The sequence below is a fragment of the Limanda limanda genome, chromosome 13 (genome assembly GCF_963576545.1).
Source record: "Limanda limanda chromosome 13, fLimLim1.1, whole genome shotgun sequence".
NCBI classification, from domain to species: Eukaryota; Metazoa; Chordata; class Actinopteri; order Pleuronectiformes; family Pleuronectidae; genus Limanda; species Limanda limanda.
This window is the reverse complement of record NC_083648.1, coordinates 4,493,795-4,518,623: the sequence shown is the minus strand read 5'-3', so window position 1 is coordinate 4,518,623 and position 24,829 is coordinate 4,493,795. Positions and strand designations below refer to the sequence as shown.

The 24,829-nt window shown below is 40.9% G+C and overlaps 1 protein-coding gene across 1 annotated transcript in view; it reads right to left on the bottom strand.

Moving 5' to 3' along the window:
- lig1 (ligase I, DNA, ATP-dependent) overlaps positions 1–20,269 on the bottom strand; it is a 61,566-nt gene extending 41,297 nt beyond the window's left edge. The window contains 10 exon segments of the mRNA XM_061084314.1: positions 110–168; positions 1,826–1,882; positions 7,068–7,154; positions 9,996–10,104; positions 10,251–10,619; positions 12,051–12,188; positions 14,202–14,394; positions 18,691–18,874; positions 19,602–19,673; positions 20,134–20,269. Coding sequence (XP_060940297.1) covers positions 110–168; positions 1,826–1,882; positions 7,068–7,154; positions 9,996–10,104; positions 10,251–10,619; positions 12,051–12,188; positions 14,202–14,394; positions 18,691–18,874; positions 19,602–19,673; positions 20,134–20,150 — 1,285 coding nt within the window. The 5' untranslated portion in view covers positions 20,151–20,269.
- Between the last annotated feature and the right edge of the window lie 4,560 nt (positions 20,270–24,829).

The window sequence follows — 24,829 nt, the reverse complement described above, 5'->3', positions numbered from 1 at the left end:
TTTATGTGCGACCTGGCTTCATCAGCGTCTCCTTGATAGAGTGGCTGGCGGCCAGCTGCCCGTGTAGCTACATCAGAATGCATTATGGGAAAGATAAAACACCATTTACCTGGAGAGAGCAGCAGCACCGAGCGGAGCAGGTTGGACAGAGTCTCGATGTTTCTCAGCCTGGGAGCAGACACAGGGATTCGGTGAGAAAAAAGGAAGACGGGTTAAATGAATTTTAAAGCCTTTCTGTAAATACTGGGAGGCGGGAAATGAGATTTGTCTGGAGGTTTTAATCAGAAACGGAGGCTCGGGTCGGGAGGCGGATGAGCTCTATACATCACCTGCAGAAGGTGGGAAGGAATTCAGTCAGTCAGTCATTAACGGGAGAGGTTTGTCATTTAATATCCGGAAAAAGATTAAATAAAAGAAATGTGTTTTCAATTCTTTCGTAAGAGGCTTTGGTTTCAAATCATCCTTTATCGGAAATGATCGAGGTTCCTGCGGCGAAGGCTCGGTTCAGACATGTTAATAATATCAACCTGAGAGCACTAAATTCAGTCTTTTATACAAGGTATTAAAACGCGTCCTGAATGTGTCTCCTGTGAGCGCTTGGGACTGGATCTCACGTCCGTGCTCTGGGAAGAGTCTGAGTCAGAGACGTCAGTGAAGAAGACGATCCATGAAGTTCAGGACCAGGTCTACCTAGGGACGGGAATCAGCAGGGACCTCCCGATACGATACTATCACGATACTTAGGTGGCGATACGATATGTATTGTGATTTCTGTGGGTATTGCGATTCTGTAAGTATTGCGATTCGATATTACGATTTCCTGGGATTTCTTTTGGTTCTTTTTTTTTTTAAATACTGGACCATGGAAAAATGTTGAATCATTCCTTCAAACACAACACAGTCAAATTCACTTAGAGCTTTACCAGTTTTATTTCAAATATTAACATTAACTTAATGACTGCCGGGCAGCCAATAGAGAAAATAAATAAAAATGTGCCCTATTATTGTATAGCCCCTGTCAACTCCACACAAACTGACAGATTAAGAAATGTAAGCCACTTAGGCTACTTTTTAACAATAAATAAAAGGTAAATTAAATAGTAGAATAAAAGTTTACTTAAAATATAAACTTTGAAATAAACAAATAAGGCTATTGTTGTTTGCATGTAGGCGATACAAAGCTAGTGCTTGGGTATGTTTAGATTCTTGTGCAAAAACAAGAGCTGGTCAACCAGCTCTGGGGTGATGTTGCTCCCCCAATATAACCCCCCCCGGTATAAGCCAATAAATATGTTTTTGGTTTTTTTTTAAATCAATTTGGGAGGCAGCATATCGATTTAAAATCGTCATTCACAAGAACTTAACTCTGTCCATTTAAGATTTTTTTTAACCAGGTCTATTAAAAAGGGTCTGACAATATGTCATTCATCCAAAAATTATTTTAAGTATTGGTTCCCTTCATTTAGTTTTAGTCCAAGGTTGTAAAATAAGTGAATTTAAAAAAAACAATCTAAAATTAAATGAGAAAACGTGTTACGAAAGATTTTTTTAAAACATTCCTAGAAACTGATCAATTTGTAAATTTCCTTCATCTCCCCCCGGCCGTGCTCGGAAATGAATCCAGCTCCCTCACTTTTCCTGGCTGAGAGACATTTCTCTAATCACACTCCAGTAAAATCCCAGCAGAAAGCCTGAGTGGTAATTTCTGTAAAACCGCTTTTGGTTAATGTGGACGCTTTGAATATTCAGCGATCGTTTTCTCCCAAATGGCGTTCGCCTCAATGTGGGGATAGAAGCCGTCTCTTCCTCCATATGGAGCGCTTACCTGCCAGAGTCCTCTTCAATCTTCTCAAAGGTTCGAGCCACAGCCAAGTACGGGACTCTGGAGAGAGATGAGCATGGAGTTAGCAGCCGATGCAATCGCACACACACGTTTTTACATTCACAACGTTTAGCTGACTCGGCTGTTCAGAGCCACCGACAATTAGTGCAACGGCGGATTGAGCTTTGATTCTGGGTTTTTAAAAAACTCAACGAGAGCCACCACAGGGAGGGCAAAGGTCAGAGCGGCTGAGGTGGGAAACCTGTGTCCTCACACTGACTTCTGATGTGTGAGATCTTTAGAACAAAAGCCAGAAAAGTGACATTTTATCAGGTAAAGATTTAAATGCATTGAAATATTCTGAATACTTAACCTCTTGACGCCTGGGCCCTATTCTCAGGCCCCTGCTCGATAATAAAAGCATATCTCTATAACATAAGGTCTACATAAGTTATCTTGTATCTGTATAATAGTCACACTTGTGGGATTTGTCCGGATTTCCGCTTTACAGTATTCAAGGACATATTGATTCAGGCCATATTTTGTATGTGGCAGAGTCCGACCAGTCGCCTTTTCTGATTTTTCTATCCGAACATGGCTCGACTTGTAAGCCTGGTTTGTTATTCACGCTCTGCAGCAGTCACCTCACAGAGTAACAGAGTCTTATCACATGATGAGGAGATCTTTAATGAGATTGTGATAAATTAAAACGCCACAGTCTGGGTTATTTAACACACAACTCCCAGTGCAGCAGGAGCGTGAGGCCGTCTGCAGTGAAATCTGATGTTAAAAGGGAGGGCAAAGGTCAGAGCGGCTGAGGTGGGAAACCTGTGTCCTCGCACTGACTTCTGATGTGTGATATCTTTAGAGCAAAAGCCAGAAAAATGACATTTTCTGTAGAGCCACGTTCAGATAAAGATTTAAATGCTTTTAAATATTCTGAATACTTAACCTCTTGACACCTGGGCCCTATTCTCAGGCACCTGCTCGATAATAAAAGTATATCTCTATAACATATGGTCTACATAAGTTATCTTGTATCTGTATAATAGTCACACTTGTGGGATTTGTCCAGATTTCCGCTTTACAGTATTCAAGGACATATTGATTCAGGCCACATTTTGTATGAGGCAGATTCCGACCAGTTGCCTTTTCTGATTTTCTATCCGAACACGGCCAGACTTGTAAGCCTGGTTTGATATTCACGCTCTGCAGCAGTCACCTCACAGACTAACACAGTCTTATCACATGATGAGGAGATCTTTAATGAGATTGCGATAAATTAAAACGCCACAGTCTGGGTTATTTAACACACAACTCCCAGTGCAGCAGGAGCGTGAGGCCGTCTGCAATGAAATCTGATGTTAAAACCGAGGGCAAAGGTCAGAGCGGCTGAGGTGGGAAACCTGTGTCCTCACACTGACTTCTGATGTGTGATATCTTTAGAACAAAAGCCAGAAAAATGACATTTTCTGTAGAGCCACGTTCAGATAAAGATTTAAATGCTTTTAAATATTCTGAATACTTAACCTCTTGACGCCTGGGCCCTATTCTCAGGCCCCTGCTCGATAATAAAAGTAGATCTCTATAACATAAGGTCGACATAAGTTATCTTGTATCTGTATAAAAGCAGCACTTGTGGGATTTGTCCTGGTTTCCGCGTTACAGTATTCAAGGTCATATCGACTCAGGCCATATTTTGTATGTGGAAGATTCTGACCAGTTGTTTTTTCTGATTTTCTATCTAAACACGGCCGGACTTGTAAGCCTGGTTTGATATTCACGCTCTGCAGCAGTCACCTCACAGACTAACAGAGTCTTATCACATGATGAGGAGATCTTTAATGAGATTGTGATAAATTAAAACGCCACAGTCTGGGTTATTTAACACACAACTCCCAGTGCAGCAGGAGTGTGAGGCCGTCTGCAGTGAAATCTGATGTTAAAAGGGAGGGCAAAGGTCAGAGCGGCTGAGGTGGGAAACCTGTGTCCTCACACTGACTTCTGATGGGTGATATCTTTAGAGCAAAAGCCAGAAAAATTACATTTTCTGTAGAGCCACATTCAGATAAAGATTTAAATGCATTGAAATATTCTGAATACTTAACCTCTTGACGCCTGGGCCCTATTCTCAGGCCCCTGCTCGATAATAAAAGTAGATCTCTATAACATAAGGTCGACATAAGTTATCTTGTATCTGTATAAAAGCAGCACTTGTGGGATTTGTCCAGATTTCCGCTTTACAGTATTCAAGGACGTATTGATTCAGGCCACATTTTGTATGTGGCAGATTCCGACCAGTTGCATTTTCTGATTTTTCTGTCCGAACATGGCTCGACTTGTAAGCTTGGTTTGATATTCACGCTCTGCAGCAGTCACCTCACAGAGTTACACAGTCTTATCACATGATGAGGAGATCTTTAATGAGATTGTGATAAATTAAAACGCCACAGTCTGGGTTATTTAACACACAACTCCCAGTGCAGCAGGAGCGTGAGGCCGTCTGCAGTGAAATCTGATGTTAAAAGGTCTCACTCAGTAAAAGCTGCACAGACACGGAGCCTGCCCACGACTTTTCTTGTTAAACGTCCGCTGTAATCTGTAAAACTGTAATCTGTGACATCCCTTTTCTGCAGAAGCCTCAGTGTAGACGTTACTGGGTGGAGAGTCTCCACTGGAATAAACATCTAATGGCTTTAGACGTTTGTTTTTGTAGACGTGGTCGGTTTGCAAAGTCTAGAAGCCGGAATTGATTTAATTATAGAAAAACTAAACATTTGAAAGTCAATTCGGTGACTTCTCTGTGAGTGACACGATGCCTCAGTGTGTGTGGAAGCAGAAATCTCCATCTGGTATTCAGAGCAGGTCCAAACAAGCCGAGCCCATGACACAGTACAGTAGTTGACTCCAGACTGAACTTGGTATAAGCAGCTTGATTTGCACTGTGGCCTTGATGTAAAATTCCACTTTTTTTTTTTTCCTCCACTTGGCAGCCATGCAATTTTTATTCCTTCCGAGTTGCTCAGAGTTTATTCAGAGTTTCTTTCGGCTGGTTTTACACACAAGTGGGAGAGACACACACAAAAAAAAACGCGCCACTAATTTAATGATGCCTGTCACTGTCTCAAATCTTCGGTGGGTGGATCAGCTTTGGGCCTTTTAATCTTTATTTGACAGTCAGAAGTGGGATATTAAAATGAATATTGACAAAGAAAAAGACTGGATTTAGTCCGTCCCCACTGATACCCCCTCCAGCTTTGTAATTACCAGAAATGTCAGAATCCATGATAATCAATCAGGCGACATCTTGTTGAAATAACAAGTCTGTGGCAAACAGACGGACGGGCTGTGATTGATGCATTTACCTCAGGATCATATTCTCCTCTACAGGAAGAACAAAAACACTTAAATTCATGCCAATAAATAAGGTTATTAAATACTCGCAATCCACTTAGAGTAATTTATTTGTGCTTCCTGAGACGGGAGCATGTCTGTCACATAACAAATAGTCTTGGCGTTCACTGCCTGTCTGCCTGGGCGTTTTATTAGTCTGGGATGAAAACATGTTTTAACGTGAGGGCTCGATCAAGTGGGCACTGACCTGCAGTGTGAGAATATTACACACAATACTGAGGGCCCTAGAAAAACATTTACACAATCTGGCCTCTTCTGGAGCAAATCAGATATTGTTTTCTAGCCTCTATTTCGTTTCCTCTGTTCTCCATGTTTCCTGTTCAGGAGATGAGTTTGGTGGGAGGGCAGATGAGTTTGTGTGAAAGCTTTTTGTCAATGTGACTGTCTCTGTAAAATAGAGGACATTTTGACAGATGTGTTTAATAGCCTTGCTGACATTGGGCGAGAGGCGGCAGGACAACCTGGACCGGCTGCCTGGAGGTCACAGAGCAAAACATACAGAGAGAAACAACAGATCCACGCCAACATTTACACCTGTGGCCAATTTACAGTTTCCAATGAACTTAAACTGCAGGAAGCTGCAGCACAAGGTCCTGGTCGGCTGACAGGTTTGAATAATAGACTGTAAATAAAGATGGATGATGCGTCTGTACAAAAATTAAGCTTAAAAGGGACTCTTACCTTTGTTGCATTTTTACACTTTTTTTGGATAAGGTTAAATTGGTATTAATAAGGTAATGACACTCTAAAATGCAAGACAGACCCACCAGGAGTAAAAACAAACAATTATTTCACTCTCATAATATTTAGTGAAAACTTCAACCAATAAAATTCTTCGGACCGAAGGACCTTATTGGCCGACAGACCTGTCTGTTTGCTGCATGGACATGCAGGTTTTCCGTCTGCTTCTTGTGGCGCATTCGGGCCCGCGTCATCAAGGCATGTGAATGTAAATGTATATAACTTACCAAATCCATTGCTTTGGTAAACAAAAACTCACGTGCGTGCGCGGAGGCAGTAGATTGTAAGTCTGCTTGTAAATAAAGTTTCTTCAAAAAAACACCGTGGATGGGAACGAGGGGGTGGGGCATTGGAGGAAGGCGGGATGATTTGAATGTGCTGTAATTCTCAAATGCAACAAAGGTAAGAGTCCCTTTAAGTATCATGTAAACAGGTGCAGCCATCTTGGACTGTTAGCACCATTTGGAATCTGAGTAGAGCCACGGATCCATATCGTGCCAAGACGTGCAATCAACCAATCAGGAGTCAGCCTCAGTTGTTAATCAAGACGTTTCACCTCTGTTTTAATAGCATCAGATAAAGAATTAAACCAAACCAAATTTCATGTGTGCTTTTGTTTTTACTTTGTTTGAGTCACTTCCACCAACCTGGAGGAGGTGGAGTTTCTGACCCATCAGTCACAAGGAAGTGATCAGAAGCAGTCAGGTGATCTACCTTTATAAACAGTATATGGTTTGAACACAGGACCTTCTACACGTGTTACCCAGTGCACCGCCCTTTTGTTTACGTTTCCCTGTGGAAGAAGTTGGTCTTTTTTGATCATGTAGCCTCTAAAATAAAGGATTTGTTTCTTTTGAGTCTTTTTTATGAACTGTTTTGTGTCACACACTTGTCAGATCCAAGAATCACTCCCTCATCTATTTTTGATTTCAAGAAAATAAAAAATAGATTTGAAAGATTCTGCAGCTTCTGACACCCTCACATATTCTGACAGAATGAAGAACAGATTGAATTCCATGATATTCCCAAAATTCCACAACCACAGGGAATCAACAAACGAGGGAATTCAATCAGCGCTAATCGGACTCACCTCTGGCCCTGCTTCCAACAGGCGTGGTCCACGGGATGATATCCGGGCCGGGACGGATCGTAGTCTGTTTGTTCCGAAGTCGACTCGCTGTGGAGAAACGTCAAAAGGGAGACAGAGCAAATTAGCGTCAAACTGAGCGCTGGTGACAGCTGTTCCAGTCGCTGAGGCCGACTCGGAGCGTCTTTGTTGACAGGAAGTCACGCACACCATTATCATAACAATGAGACACTGTAGAAATGCGCCGAGACTTTTGGAGGCTAAAAGTTTCACTGGTGGCTTCAAAATCAAAATCTTAAAATAAAGATGCTGATCTCATGTTTTACCCTTTTCATGAAAATTCCATGAGCATGACAAAGGAAACGTTTGTGGGGACAGAGCTGCTTACTGCTGAAAGGCCTGGTAGTAGTGAGGTAGGGAGCTTGAAGTGCTCATAGTACGACTACTGTATGCCTGAAGTAGTTGGCTGTGGTTGTGGGCTCCAGGGCCCTGGGGTACATGAGGACGAGGCTGAACTACAGCAAAGTTCATCACAGAAGAGAAACAATTTAAATTAAATAGAAGTGGAATTCCAGCGTTAGAAATGTTATGATCATTTATGCCTGCATGAAACTCACAGATGAAGCAGCATTGTGCTGAGGCAACATGCAAACTGAGGTTATTTTCCTAAATATTATCGTCTGAATTGAGGAGCAGTGAACTTTCCTTTTCTCCTTCCATGTCTATCACTCCCACACTGTCACACAAGAGGCTCTGATGAAATAATAAATAGTTAGAGCGATGAAAAATGCATTCCCTCTCTGCTGGAGCTATAAATAGTTTGTGTATGGAATGGTTCACATGACCTAAAAAAATGACAAAGCAGTAATACGCTGCGGCTGCTGCTGCTTTACTCACATGTAATAAAAGAAGAATGTGTATTAAAAAGCATGATGTAATACGAATAATAGATACATGCACTTTAAGAAGATGTACATCAGCAGGCACTGGTTTAAATGGGTTAAAAGAAAAATATCTACATGTGGATCTGACTCCAACAACTAAATTATTGAATATCTATTGTTGATGTTGACTGGAACCATAAAGTCCCAGCTCCGAGTGATCATTGCTGTCTCCTCATCAACTAACAGCTAGAATTTATGATTCGTGACTAACTTCAAAGTACAATGGAGATAAATAATCAAAAGTGATTAAATAATAATAAGGAGATAGTCCTTTGGAGGAGCCCTACTTAATCATTTAACTCCATGACAAGCAGTGCATGGTCCTCCAGAGGGGTCGAAGGTCAGGGTCTGCTCACGTGCACCATGAGGACGAATCTATTATTCAGTGGATCTGATCGGACGCTGTGGAGCATGAACCTCCAACCTGCTGAAGACCCGTGAACCATCGGGTGAACAGACATGAAAACAACATCTGGATCCAAACGTTCGCCCTCTGAACTCAAACAATCTCGAGTCTCCGAGCGGGGGGGGGCTGGACCACGAGGGGAGGAGATCTGCTCCGAGACAGAACCTCATGTGTTTCCATGGAGATAAACTGAAATCCTTGACCCTGTTACAGTTCTTAATGATATCGATGCTGGCAAATAACGCAGGGTGTGCAGGTCTGCTGCTTTACACAGTAGCAGGTTGAAACCGAAGACCCTCACACTAAGGAGAGCAAAGAACTTTATTCCATCTAGTTGTGAAGAATAAATCAGAACATTTATTCATATTCTGCAGATGCAAAATTAAGTACTGAATTTAACTGAGGCAACAAGTGACTTTGGAAATCCACAGGAAGTCTTCATCCACATTACCACATTTTAATGATCCATACTGGGAGAAACTAAAAATGGAGACATTTCACCAGCAGGTTATCAGTCTAGTTTTGGTCCCTAGAATAAAGAAATCTTAGTTTTCACCATTGCTTTTCTCTCTTTGTGGTATTTCCTGTACAGCTGCACATTAGACAATCAGCTTCCTGTTTACACTGTACACGGATGGTCACTCTTGTGTGGATCGTTTTAGTTTTAAAACAAAAACATATTAGTGTGGATGAAGCTAACCTGGACCCCCTTCTTGTCGTACTATGAGAGCATACAAAGCCCACTACAAGAGGAAGATTAGATGGCAACCCCCCCTCCCCCTCTTTTATTTTTATTTCTTTTAAAATTTTATTTACCTATTTACTGATTTATATTATTTTATTTATTTTTTCCTCTTTAATTTAATTTTCCTCTTTCTTTCTTTTCTCTGCTTTGCTTGCAGCAGTGATGTATGCAATTGTATTGTAATAATCTAATATTCCTATATACATATTTATATATATATATATTAGGGCTGGGCAAGTTAACTCGTTTTAATCGAGTTAACTCAAGTGATGAGTTAACTCGATTGTTTATCCGCCAATTATTTTCTTTTTTCCTGTTCTGCAGCAGTCAGCAACAGACTTTCACAAATTAAAAGCCTGACTTTCACAATAAAACAATAAATAATCAAACCTGAGTGAATGCGAGATAAAATAATTAATCGAGTTAACTCATCACTTGAGTTAACTCGAGTTAACTCCATTGAAACGAGTTAACTTGCCCAGCCCTAATATATATACATTCTACGTACTTCTACTGCATGGGGTAGGCTGGCCGGGGGGTTTGTGGGTAGTATTGTGGGTAGGGGTATATCCATCAGATTTGTGCTTATAATTGTATAATTGTATTGAGTACCCAAAGAAAACCAATAAAAAGTGTTAAACAGAGAGTGTGGCTGAAGCTGAAGAGAGCTGTTGTGGATTTGATTAAATGAACAGCTCTTAGCTCTCAGCTCTTTCCAGGGAACACACACAATAAATCAGTGAGTCTGAACGTGTGCTGAAGGTCGGACTTTAGGATCGAGGATCAGAACAAAGAACAAACTGTTTGCAACTTCTATTGTTGTGTCCCTCTTTTACCTCTTTGTGTCTTTACTCTCCTCGGCTGAACTCTTCCTCTCCGCACTCGTCTTTTTCTCCCCGTCACTCTTCTCCACTTTCTCCGTCTTCACTACAACTTTCCTGGGAGCTATTTAAAAAAAAAACAGATAAATAAAAGAAGAAAGAAAGGTGAGGGTGGAGCACTAATTTGCCATCCTTCCCAATTGATAAAAGAAAAGACATGTTTTCTATTTTTTTCTGCAAAGCGCCGAGCTATGCAAATTCGTTCCTCACCAAAGAAACTGCTGATGGGGGGTTTCTTGGCCGGCTCCTTATCTCTCTGCTCTTTCGCTGTTGGACTTGTTGGGTTCTCTTCTTCCTCTCTCGTGTCCTTTTCAACCTCCTTCTTCTTGGCAGTGGCAGGACCTTTCTCATCATCGCTCTTCTCCTTTGCTTTATTTTTCTTTTCCGCCCCCTCAGCTTTCTTTTCTCTCTCATCCGAGCTCTCCCCGTCCGCCCGCCTCTCCTCTTTGGCCTTCTCTCCGTCCTCTTTCTTCTTCTTCTTCTTGTTCTCCACCTCTTCATCCCGGCTGTTAGCTGCGGTCACTGGCTTCTCGGCGTCCTCTTCCTTTGCGCCCTCCTCCATGGGGTCATCGGCGTCCCCTGCACAGGGAGAACCAGAAAGGGGAGTGGGGGGGTTATTGAAGTGATAAATGCCAGCAAGTTTTTTCTGAGGGTGACCCAGATTTTGTTTTTTGTTAACCAATCTTTGAAGATGGTTTTTAGCAAGAGTTTTCTTCAATAAATGCCGCAGGTTATATTTTAGAGGTTTCCCTTTCAACGAGTCAGGAAAGAGAAATTACTATTGACAAGCTTGGAGTCCCAGGAGACAAAGACATGAAACTTTAATTTTCCTTATCCACACATTACGTTGACTTGTAGCCTGGATAGGTGAGTCCAGCAGACACTTCTGGTATTTTGCCAAACAATTTTAGAAAAGAGAAAAGGTCCAATTGTGCCTGTCTGCTGTGTTTATGTACAAGCCTGTGTTGTTTAAAAATGAACTTTTGAAATGCAGACTGTGAGAAAACTCTGGGGGAAATGCTGCTGCAGTCATTCTGTAATTTCAACATAAAGTCGCATTAAAACACACACAAACAAACACACATCAGGATTTCCCATCAGGGCTGCAACTTCAAATCATTATTTCTTTTCTATAAATACAATAATCATTTAGGAGAGAAGATGCCCTAGAACAAATATACGGTTTAACCAATTTAACGAAGAGAAAAGCTGCAAATCCTCATGTTTAAGAAGCTGGAACAAAAGGATATTTGGCATTTCAGTTAATAAGCAGCGTAAAGGTTTAACAAATCCTCCAAAGTGTCGCAGACCAATTTTCTCCCGATCAATACGTTGACTCATCATTATATCTCAGCAGCTGCTTTTCTGTCGAGTCAATAAAAGAAACACCAATAGTTTGTGTTGCCCTTCAATGCAACTAATTGGGAAACAAGTGACACTTCATATGTTCCATCATACGCTCTGAAAAATAGGTTTTAAGTATTTATTTCTGCCTCCAGAATTATGAATCTTGATTAATTAAATTGTGACCGCAGGGTTATACATTCCAATTAAGTCTAATGAGCATTTAGAAGAGAACTTTTCTGTGAGATTAAATGTCAAACGTCTGACAAACTGTTGTACAACTGCTTTATTTCATGGTGGTTAAATCTGCTAGTTTTACTCTTATGGACTTTTCCCTGTGGAGCGTCTGAACCAGACAGGCGCTGTAAACATTGTTAGCTTCAACTAAAGGAAAGTGACTCATCCACTATACAACTATACAACCCACTAAATATGTCCAGTTGTAAACATATTGTTTTATATTGTTCTTATTTCAATGTGGATACAAAAGCACGAGAAAGAAATTAAAATTCACAGTATAATCATCATGATTTGAACAGATACTTGAGCTGTTCCCTTATGACCACGTTTCCAATGTGTTTGTGCAAAATCAAAATATTTTTTGACATTTCGCATCCCCCCCTGAGAGCTGTGATCTGCAATCAGACTCCTGAGGTGAAGCCGTACCTGCAGCGTCGGCGCCGGGCTCCATGCGAGGTCGTTTGTTCTGCTGACCCTGCTCCTCCTTTGGCTCCGCCTCCTCTTTCTGGCTCTCGCTGCCGCTCCTGCTCTCATCCAGCTTCCTCTTGGGGAACATCTTTCTCGCTGCACACGTCAGAACAGACATTAAATTAGAAGGGGAGAGAAGTGAGAGGCATCCCGACTGAAATCATGATCAAACAGAGAGAGAATGTGGAGATGAAAACAGGCCGAGCTCGCTCGCTCTCTGCAGATGTAGGGCAGCGCAAGAAAGAGAATCACAGATACACACTTTACTAATGAAAAGACTAATTCCATCCTCAAAGACATGACGCAGCACAGCAGCTTAGAGCTCCAGTGAAATGTCCTGTGTAATTCGGTTTCAGTTCCACATCCACTCGTGTGTTTGTGCTCGTTACGGTTCCAGCTCAGGTACTGGGGATGTTCTCCTTCAGATATCATAATGAAAGAATTAACCCGGGACATTAAGAATGCAATTGCTGGCCAAATTAGGGCGTTACTTTAATGTGATGGACCCAGGGATCCGATTGTGATAACGCACCACTGCTGAAAGCAAACACAAAGAGAACGGGATGATGATGAAAAGACAATGAGCTACTTGCTTCACTGCAAAAAAGCAGGAGGAAGGAAACAGAGTGAGAAAGGAGGTGAATCCCAAATGAAAACAATTCTGCAGAACAAGGAAACTGAGCTTCGATTCTCTAAACCCTGCATTTGTGATGTGAAAGATCCAGCAAGTGAAAAGCTCAACTTTTAATCAGGTGGCCGTTCTATTCCATATGGATTATATGCAGTTAGACACACTGTATATATTGTTGTTATTACTGTATATATTGTTGTTTTGTTTTTATGAACAGTGGCAATTTCAAACATTTCCAATATATGCAACTGTTCAGTTTACTAAGAGGTTAACTTAGTTTAACGTCAGTTGACAAGTCACCAGAGTTACTTTTACACACAACACACACAGCTTATTTCTTTGTAAATGAATATTAATAGTCACCGCCTATTCCAGAAAATCTCTGCACCTTAGCACTGTACGTGCCCATAACTCTCTCACTGTATATATTTTTTCGTTTTACATTGTTTTATATATATTTATATATATATATATTGTTGTTTCATGTCTGATTGTTATTTATGTGCACCAACCACACCAAGGCAATTTCCTGTATGTGCAAATATACTTGCCAATAAAAAAGGATTCTGATTCTGATTCTGATACACATTTCATATTCAATGTATGGTACGTCTGATTTGGAAACCTCAGAATTGCCTCCCTGTGTTTTGTGGACGATCCGTTGGCGCCATGTGACCGTGACCTCCCGGGCGCACGAGGGCACTTTGCAGCCGAGTGAGAGGCGACTGGAATGAGAATGTGAATAAACTGCTGAGTTTCTCCGGCAGAAATCAGTGGAATCGCTCTCTCTACCAAGTGGGAGTGAAGGAGTTTAAGTGTCTCTGGGGTTGTTCATGAGTAAGAAGACGATGGAGCGAGAGCGAGAGACGGACGGGCAGATCGGATGTGTGGGCGTTTGACCAGACTGATGCAGGAGAGGAGGAGGAGCCTCCGATGGACCAGGCGCTCACGCCGCCTGCAGCCTCACTGACCTGATCTCAGACCAGCGGGAGACGATAGATGGATGAACATGCACGGCACAAACAAAGCAGCAGCAGCAGCTCTCCTTCACTCTCCTCTCACTTAAGGGAGGCCGATGTTTATATATAAAATAATAAAACATCACATATATTTCCTGCTTCTTTAACAGGCAGTTACCGGAACCTGCAAACCAAGAACTGAGACAAATAAACAGACAATCAGGAAGAGCTATAATAGAAGCATCATCTAGTCGAGTGGTTGTCAATCTAAAAAGGTTGAGACCAGACCCCCCCCGCCGAGAGTGGAAAGTGTCTATTTTGCATCTCTTGCTCTCAGCTTGTGATGAATGTCTTGTATTTCCTCTCGGAGGAAATAATGAGTATCTGCAGCCATTAGTCTCCTGCTAAGATGCAATCAAGTAAAATTGCTGGAGGAGAGAAAAGCATCAATCCTCAGCTGGGGTCAAAGTTCAAAACGCTGCAGCTCTGGAGGAAAAATGAATATGATCAGCTACTGACCTGTCTTGCGTTTAACGATCTCAGACGGGGAGGTGGAGTTCGGCGTGCGGGGGGTCCCCGGGGTCGCTGATGAGGCGGGGGTGCCCGGGGGGGCAGGGGTGGCCGGGGTGGTCGGCGCTGGAGGCGGAGACAGAGGGGTGGGGGCCGGAGGTGGAGACAGAGGGGTGGGGACTGCCTTGAACACATCGTCCTTCTGGGAAAAAAAGGAAAAGCAGATGTGTTAATGATCCTTGTAAAGAAAGAGAAACACTTAAGCAGCTGGAGTTATCACCCATCAGGTTTTAATGGAGGTGAAGAAACAGGACGATTTGGACCTAGTGCACGGTTAGTGTTACACATCCTGAACGTGAAGTCTTCACACAAAGCAAATGACAACATTCAGTTTGTCTGGAATCACAAACAAAAGGAGAATTCTTTGGTTTATGGCGAAAACAACGACCTTTCTCACGGGATGTCAGGGAGCAAATGGAGGAAAAACAGAAACCTCAACAAATGACAACTCGGACAAAGATCGTAGAAAAGGAAGATGAGACACTTGGGAGGTAAAATCTGAGCCGTTTGTCTCCCTGTAGATTCAACTATCAAATATGTACACGTGCTCAGACTTAAAATATATGGATAACAAAATATATAAGTAGAAATAGCATATATCATACAATAATCTTAACAATCATAATAATAACAGCGATACAATTGATCAAACTAAGGAAAAGCAGATGTGTTAATGATCCTTGTAAAGAAAGAGGCGGCGTGAAGAAACACTTTAGCAGCTGGAGTTATCACCCATCAGGTTATATTGGAGGTGAAGAAACAGGACGATTTGGACCTAGTGCACGGTTAGTGTTACACATCCTGAACGTGAAGTCTTCACACAAAGCCAATGACAACATTCAGTTTGTCGGGAATAACAAACAAAAGGAGAATTCTTTGGTTTATGGCGAAAACAACGACCTTTCTCACGGAATGTCAAGGAGCAAATGGAGGAAAAACAGAAACCTCAACAAATTACAACTCGGAGAAAGATCGTAGAAAAGGAAGATGAGACACTTGGGAGGTAAAATCTGAGCCGTTTGTCTTCCTGTAGATTGAACTATCAAATATGTACACGTGCTGCAAGACTTAAAATATATGGATAACAAAATATATAAGTAGAAATAGCATATATCATACAATAATAATCATAACAATCATAATAATAACAGCGATACAATTGATCAAACTAAGGAAAAGCAGATGTGTTAATGATCCTTGTAAAGAAAGAGGCGGCGTGAAGAAACACTTTAGCGTCTGGAGTTATCACCCATCAGGTTTTATTGGAGGTGAAGAAACAGGACGATTTGGACCTAGTGTTCTGTTAGTGTTACACATCCTGAACGTGAAGTCTTCACACAACAACATTCAGTTTGTCGGGAATCACAAACAAAAGGAGAATTCTCTGGTTTATGGCGAAAACAACGACCTTTCTCACGGGATGTCAGGGAGCAAATGGAGGAAAAACTGAAACCTCAACAAAGCCTGTGAGGGGAAAAAATGTCTCAGCAGTTTGCAAAGTGTTTGTGTGGTGGTGGGGGGGAAACGACACTGCACCACACAATGACACACACCTCCATCAGTGGAGAAACAAGCTGCTCAATGGAGCGAGTCGCTCAGTGAGGCCGGGTGAGGAGAACATTACGAGAGGCGAGAAGCCGACGACGCCAACACACGAGAACCGAGGCCACGACATTACATTTCTGAAAACATCCAATTAAACAACGTTGTAAACTTTCACACAATCTCATTAACAAACTGTTAATAACTTTTTATTTCATCCCAACGCCGCTGTTGATGAATATACTGGTCTCAAGGTTTCCATCGGGTTCATTCAAAGCTCCATTAATTTGAACATTACTGGAATTTGGATTCGTTAAAGTTGGGATAACGTCCTAATATTTGTGTTTGGGAGGAAAATTAACAGAAATATGATTAGAAATGGTTTAATCGATGATATTATTTAGTTTATTCATCATTTTAATAGCAAATATAATATAATCTACACTCAGGCACCAAACATCTTAGGACCACCTGCAGATATAACTTCAGCCGCAGTGATTTGTCAATTCCAAAGAGACTAATTGGCAATTGTTATGAAAAATGAGGTATTGGTCATTCTTGATGGAGAAAAAATGAAAATATATAATGTTTACATGAGGATTTGCTGTCAAACAAAGATATCAACTTGCAAAGACAAGATTTAAGAACTTTTAATGATAAGATGTGATGCCTGTGTTTATATGCTCGCCTCAATATTCCAGAAATGTGTTGTAAACGTGTCTGACTGCGATTGTCTGTCGGTTTATGGACAAAATGATTGATCCAAAGATTAATAATCAGCAGAGAATTATCCAACAACTGTGATAGTTGCAAATTGATAATCAAGTTACTTATCAAGCAAATGCTAAACATCCTCTTTGACTGTGATCTGCCTCAGTTTACAAAATAACAGAGACAAGTCAGGATCTTTCTAAACAACAAAAGGACTAATTACCCATTTAACCATTAGCTGCTCTTCGGGCAGCAGCAGCACAAGTGAAGTGATATTAGGCTGCTCATGAAAAATAATTGGATCGTCGCAAACCATGTGAAAACGATGCCGGATGTTTCCTGCTGACAAACATAATGAATCCGTCAGCATCTCTTCCCTCAATTATCACGTAATGAATCACGGCCGACGTTCTACAAACAGAATTAACGGCGCAGTTAAGAGAAGTGTTTATCAAACAGCAGGTGAGTGAGAGACAGGCGACGCTGATTATCGGGACTTTGTGCATTATGCAGCTTATTGATGAATGAATTCACAGATTCCTTTGTGTCACGGTGGTTTTTCCCTGAAGTGAGTTGAAGAAAAGGCAGCGAGACGCCTACAGGAGCTGGAGCTGCTCATTAGCTTCGGCTTGTGCAGGTTTACAAAGAGGCTGTGGAACATTTGTTGAACATCAGAATGTTTCATTAACTTTCACATAATATCATGAAACACAAGAGCCACATTTATCTGTTGAGTTTAAAGACACTTTATCATACTTTAATATGGGTTTCATCTAGGTTTGCAAATGGGCGGAAAGTTTCCATGGGAAGTTTAGCTTGGGAATTTGGGGAATTTTGAAGAAAAAAAAAACTACGCAGATTAAACGCTGAGCAATAAAAACATCATTCAAAACTCTATTTTAAAGATGTATGGAACGTTGAGTTTCAACCCTCCACTGTGCATTCTTCCATCACATGCACAGATAACTCCCAGCATGCTTCACTCTACAGCAGGGCTATTGAAGCCTGCTGTAGTTTGCAGGACTAGTCAGGTAAGTTTCAATGATATTACTGGGAAAATATATTAGCATGATGATTAAGGATTGTTCATCTGTTCATCTAGACTATTTCCATCCATTTATCCATCAATTGTAAAATAAGTTTACAGACGATTCCAATTGGTTGGCTAACTATTTATATCTCTGGCACTGCATCAGTGTGTTTTTACAAACTTTTTCTCATCTTATTCTACAGAACAATGTCACGTGCACTATCTCATGTGTGGAGACATTTCACCCCATCCAATGTAGAAGGAAAGGCTGTGTACATTTGCAAATACTGTGCAATGACCTATGTTAAGAATGACACAACGATGCAGAAGCATATAGTCAAGTGCCCAAAGTTTCCTCAGGGCTCAAATCAGCCTATGACACAACAAAATGTTTATATTTATGTCTGTATATGACAAGGTAAATTCAGTTAGTATAAATTACCCACAACATTTCCAGTTTATTCTCGTTAATTCCCATTAATTCCTGTTAATTCCCGTTAATTCCCATGGAAAGTTTCCAACTTTGAAAATTCCCGGAATTTTGCAACCCTAAACACAAGTGCCACATTTACCTGTTGAGTTTAAAGACACTATATCATACTTTAATATGGGTTTCAACAACTCCATTTTTTTAGAAATATTCTGTCTTAAAGAATTTTTAAACATTTTAGCATATTCGATATCAAAGAGACCAATATTTATTGGGTTCTTCCTTGGAACCCTTCCCCACCTTTTCTTCAACTTTCAATTCCATCGTTTCAATAGTTTTTGTGCCTTAACAACTCAACATTAAGTACTTATCATAAACGTCTAATCAAGTTTAGATGTTTATTGTCTGTACAGTGTAATTTTAACTATATTTAATATATGTGAATCTTTGGGTGCTGGAATTTATGAATTACAATGAAAAGATTTGTCTATTTTAAATGATCAGGAGCTTGACCTCTCTTCGGTCAACTACTGCAAGCTGGCGTATTATGTTTTAAGACATGAAGTTTTGATATTAGTACGGCTGCTGTGTTTCTTTCACACAATGTGCATCACAAAAGCATAAAAAATGTCACTTCCTCCTTTTTGGCCGCAGCTGAAATCTGAGGAATTCCCTCTGATGCGTTTTGAATATTAAGTCTCAGGTGCTTTGTTTTGTTTTTTTACCTTTTCTGTTTTCTTGGGGGTTTCCTTTTCTCCTTGTCCTTCGTCGGCAACTTGCTCTTTAACGACCGGCGCCGCCTCGTCTTCGTCACTGTCCAGGATCCGACGGCTGCGCTTGGTGACCTTCTTGACGGGTGAATCGTCCTTTGGCGATCCGTTCTGCACCTTGAGGGGGGTCTTCACCGGCCTGGAGAGGAGCCAATGGGATATCAGACATCGTGCAATTCAAATAATAAAACAAGACTTTCATTTATAAAAAAAGGTTTTACAACAGAACGAGAAATTTGGAAAAATGACAACAAGGAAATTATGAAACGATCATTATGTGAAGTGGATCTATTGAAAAGCCAGTTCTGGGAGACACTTTCAAAATAAAAGCTTGGAGAGATGATGAGGAGGATTTCATCAGATGAGAAAGTGGATTTATCTCCTTTCATCTTTTCATAAGAACGACTGGACTTAATGTTTTTATACAAAGCAATAGAGATTCAAGAATAAAATCAAAATATCAGTAGGATTCCAGGACAAAAGGGTCATCGGACATTAGCTAATACACTGATATGATTCTCTAGATGTTGGTAATATGAATAAACACGATCTCGACCATATCTGCAAAGCTCAATTGTTGTTATGTTAAAATACAAATGGTTTATTAAGAGTTCAATCATTTATACTCTGTGATAATCTCATTCTGACTCTAACAGGTGGATTTTTGTTTCAAATAATTTTTTGTTTTATCAAACTTGGAAATGACAACAGCCACAAACAGTGTTAAATAACTAATCCTAAAGTTTATCAGTTATAAAAACAGCTGACTCTGCAGATCATGATGATGTAATAATAAAACTCTTTTGAAGAACAATAAGTTTAAATGATGATGTGTGACGAGAACAATGAGAGTAAATGAGTCTCACTTCTTCACCGGTTTCTCTGCGGATTTCTTCTTCTGAACATCTTTGTCTTTGCCCTTGGGCTGGAAGAAGGATCTGGAGGAGGAAGAGGAAGAAGAGGAGGAGGAAGATGAGGAAGAGGAGGAGAACCGGAAGTTAAATGACAGTTCAGGGTCTGATGGACATTAACTCGTCTGCACAGTCACACAAACCAGTTCCACTCTTATGAAACAGAACCAGTGAGTGAAGCACAAACCAGTGGAACCAGTTCAATGAGAAGTTAGCTTAAAATGAAGCTATGCTAACGAACCCATCACTTTACACAGGAGGAAGCTAACTCTCACCAGAGTTCACAAAACATCAACACAACCATTCATGCTAAAGCTAGCTCACTGTCAGGCTACACGTCGCATGCTAACACCCCGTGTAGGAGGTTTAAAAGGCCTCGAACACAACTTGTGTCTCACTTCATGCTAACAACACAACACACAGACACACACACACACAGACAGACGTCACAGAGCTAACGCTAGCTGCTAGCCTGTTAGCTACTCACGCTATGCTCCGCTGCATGTTGTCTTCGGACTTCAGCTGCAAACCAGGAGTTTAACGTGAAATAACAACACAACACACACGGACCCACACAAGGACACACACACAAAGTCCCGCGCTGCTCAGGCAATACACTGTTGGAATATTCGGCGCCAAAATGACAACTCGGACAAAGATCGTAGAAAAGGAGGATGAGACACTTGGGAGGTAAAATCTGAGAAGTTTGTCTTCCTGTAGATTCAATTATCAAATATGTGAACGTGCTCAGACTTAGAATCTATGGAAAACAAAACATAAAGGTAGAAATAGCAGATATCATATAATGATAATAATAATCATGATCATAACAATCGTAATAATAATCATACTAGTTTTAATCATAATAATAACAGCGATACAATTGATAAAACATTATTATATTGCTGTTGTGTAACAGCATAAGTACATACATATGCAAGAAAAATTAATTGAAATAACAAGTAATAAGGTGTATAGTAGTAGTAGATTTTTATTCTATTTACATTATTCACAATACACACATCTATGTATAAAGTGACTGATTAGACACAGATGCTTGTTTATGTTTGTCCTACGTTTCTGTCCATTTAATTAATCCTCCAGATTTAAAATAAACACAAACACACAAATTATTCAGGTTCCTAAACTCACAGTCGACTCAAAACAGAAATGGAGTAACACATTCTGAAGATTTACTTTCCTCCTCAATCTGACCCCAACATCTGAAAAACATCTGCCTCTTCGCTTTTTTAAAAATGTCTTAGAAACCAAAAATTGTGATATTTAAAACCCATATTTAAGTTTTCCAACTGTCCCAGGATCATCGAACACCAAATCGATCAGAGTGGTATGTCTGTATTGTTTTCCATATCTCTGCGCAGAACTCTTTCCCGGGAAAGTGAGCTATGAAAAAACCTTGTGTGAAGTCACAGCTGCTGCCCCCTGCAGGCTCGGGGTGGAACTGACTGGTCCTGATGCTGCAGAGAAGAAGACTGGAGGTTTGATGCATCATTTATTCAGCTCTGAGTGTGTGTGTGTGTGTGTGTGTGTGTGTGTGTGTGTGTGTGTGTGTGTGTGTGTGTGTGTTTGTGTGTGTGTGTATGTTTGTGTTGGGGGATGGCAGTTGCGAGACAAACAGCTGAATAATGTACGTTGAGTGCTCTGCTTTATTTACTCAAACACAAGTGCCACGTTGTTAATTGTTTACCAGTGAGACCCCCCGGCCCCCCCGGCCCCCCCATGGCTCGAGACCCGGAGCAGCAGGGTGTCTCCACATGTCCATTAAAAAAAACACAACATTGTCCAACTCAATAAATACAAAGTTTGTGTACATTCAACCACAGGAAGTGATGAAGCAACTACTCAAAACAACACAAAGAAGAGAGTGTGTGTGTGTGTGTGTGTGTGTGTGTGTGTGTGTGTGTGTGTGTGTGTTTGAGGAGGGCACACTCTCCATCTGTCCCTTGTTTCCTCTCCTTCACTCTCTCTCACTCCTCGTCCTCCTCTCCTCCCCCCGGGCGTCGCCCCCCCACCCTCGCTGCGGCGAGCAGACTCCGGCTGATGCTGCTCAGATCCCAGCTCGGGGGGGGGGCCTTGTGCTGCTGCCAGCCCGTGTGGCGGGTGGAGGTCAGACCCGGGGCGGCCCTCAGCTCCCTCAGGTGGACCCCCGGACGTGGGGGGGCAGAGAGGAAGGGGAAGGGGCCGTGAAGGGCCCGGGGGGGCGGGATGGGCTTAGGGAGGCAACATGGGAGCAGGAAGGGGTGAGGCACGGGAGGGGGGGCCGCTGCCATGGAAACAGAGAGAGAGTCACATCAGCCACAAACTGTCAAGTCAAGTTTCTTCATGGTGTTAGACGATGATTTAGAGTCACTTACATATATACAGTTATCAATATTCATAAATTATATCTAAAATAACAATCTGAAGCAACGAATGCATCTTAAATTGAGTTTAAAACTATTCAAGACAAAGTGAAAACTGACATTTAGATCTTATAACAAGGCAGGATGAAATAAATTACATATATGTGCTATTTAAATTTTAAATATATATACATTATTTAATTTATTGATGATAGAGTAATAACAACAATAAAAGATAACAGAGACAATAGCTCTCTTTCTGCACAGGAAAACCATGTGATCCTGACTTCCCTTTTTGTTGCTTCTGTTTGATTTTATTTATAACAGTACAATTGTACTGAATTATTAAGATCAAAATAAATAAATCTAAATAATGAATCTCAATTTTGACAGTTTTTATACTAGAGATGACTCACTCTATTCATTCCGAGAACGAGAGATATTCTACAAGTTACGGGTGAATATTCTAAACTTGAATCATTTCCAGTCCTTCACGTCTTTTTTCATTTGGAAATAAATTCATTTGTAGAAGATATGAATGTTTAAATGTGACTAATCTCAGGGAGCCTGAAAATTATGGAGAAAGTGATTGTCTCTGATTCCAAAAGAGCAAAAGTGGATGAAAAACTAAATAAAGTTGTGATTGTAAATTCAGTAGTTGTCATTTCCACCCAACAGTCTCCTTGTAAAACCAACAATTAAATTCACTAGATCCAGATGTTTATTTGGATCTGCACAAAGATTGCAAACACATAATCATCCAAGCATCTGTCCACCAACTTTCAAAAGAATAGTTTTTGCAAAATCCTGCAAACTAACAAACAAACGCAGGTGAAAAACATAAAACTTTACCGAAACGAATCCCTGCAGCAGAGACAGTGAGAGTGTGAGACGTGTGAGACAACATCCCCCAGGCCATAAGACTTTTAAACTCCTGAACTGCAATAACTCCACCAAACCAGCACCCTGGAATATTTGCATATTTGCACCAGCACCATAACAAGCATATTTAAATATTTGCACTACTGCACAAATTGAACATTCACCTGTAAGGATATATATTTAGATGTATATATTTTATTTTCTATTTTAAATTTTTGATATTCTATTTCATTGTTATTCTATTTTATTCTTTTTTATTCTATTTTATACTTGAGCATTGCTTAAAGAGAGTGTGTGACCCAAGCATTTCATTGACAGTGACTACTTCATGTTATCTCTGTTCATTTGACAATAAAAAATATTGAATCTTGAATCTTGAATGTGGACGGCTGGTGTTGTCTTACCTCTGTCCATCACCGCTCCTCCACACAGAGGAAGACCACCCTCAGCGGGGGGGAGCAAGGGGAAGGGCAGGGGGCCGCACTGTCCCAGCTGCAGGACGGATGGAGGGATGGATGGACGGAGGGATGAATGGACGGAGGTGGACATGGAAGGAAATGAGTTGAAATGGGGACATGGATCTCACAGTGCAACAGACTCATGAGACAAAACATCAGCGTTATCGTTCTGATCATGTTTTTACAGGAAGAGTTTTATTCCAAACTTTCTAAAAACATTATATTTAAAAACTTACATCACACCACACGTCTCTGAATGAGTCACTTCTCTTAAAACTCTAATCAGGAGAATTATGAAGCTTTGTAAAGAAGCTTCGGTCACGTGAGTCTTTGCTTTGTTGGTGAATGTGATTTAACTTGAACCAGTGAATCCCCCCCGACGGGAGAGGATCAGCCTGGCTGTGGTTTCATATAAATCAAGCTTCAGTAATGATTTCTATTCAACTCGCTCAAATTCATATTAAAGATAAAGCTGAGGAACTGTTTTAATTAAAGTTGGGTCAATTCTTTAAAACATCAAATATAATAATATGACTGTTGTGTAATAAAACTCTTCTTAAAGAAAGATTTTATGAAACTGGACAAAAAACAGTAGATGAGTATTTTAAACAATAATAATAACATTTATGGGGAAATCCTTAAAGCAACAATGTGTAACTTTTATTTAGCAACAGCGCCCCCTACACGCGGGGATTCATTCTGTTTTGCTGTTGTTTTCATGAAGAGAAATAACAAAGTCTATCAATGTGTTGACAGACTGATCAGTGGATATTACCCATAATCCCCTGCTTCCTGAACCAGAAGAGCTGTAACAAATCTTCATATTTTAAAAGTTTCCTCCTGATTATTGGAGATAAACTCTCAGTTTTTAATAACTTCTGAGTCTTTTTGTGAAAAGTTGCACGTTGTTGCTCTGAGGACGAGACATGAGACATGAGACATGAGACATGAGACATGAGAAATGAGACATGAGACGTGAGACATGAGACATGAGACATGAGAAGTGAGACATGAGACATGAGACATAAGACATAAGACATAAGACATGAGACATGAGACATGAGACGTGAGAGACATGAGACATGAGACTTGAGACATGAGACGTGAGATATGAGACGTGAGACATGAGACATGAGACATGAGACATGAGACGTGAGATATGAGACATGAGACGTGAGACGTGAGACGAGAGACGTGAGACATGAGACATGAGACATGAGACATGAGACATGAGGACGTGAGACGTGAGACGTGAGACGTGAGACGTGAGACGTGAGACGTGAGACATGAGACATGAGACATGAGACATGAGGACGTGAGACGTGAGACGTGAGACGTGAGACGTGAGACGTGAGACGTGAGACATGAGGTGAGATGTGAGACGTGAGACGTGAGACATGAGACATGAGACATGAGACATGAGACGTGAGACGTGAGACGTGAGACGTGAGACGTGAGACGTGAGACATGAGACACGTGA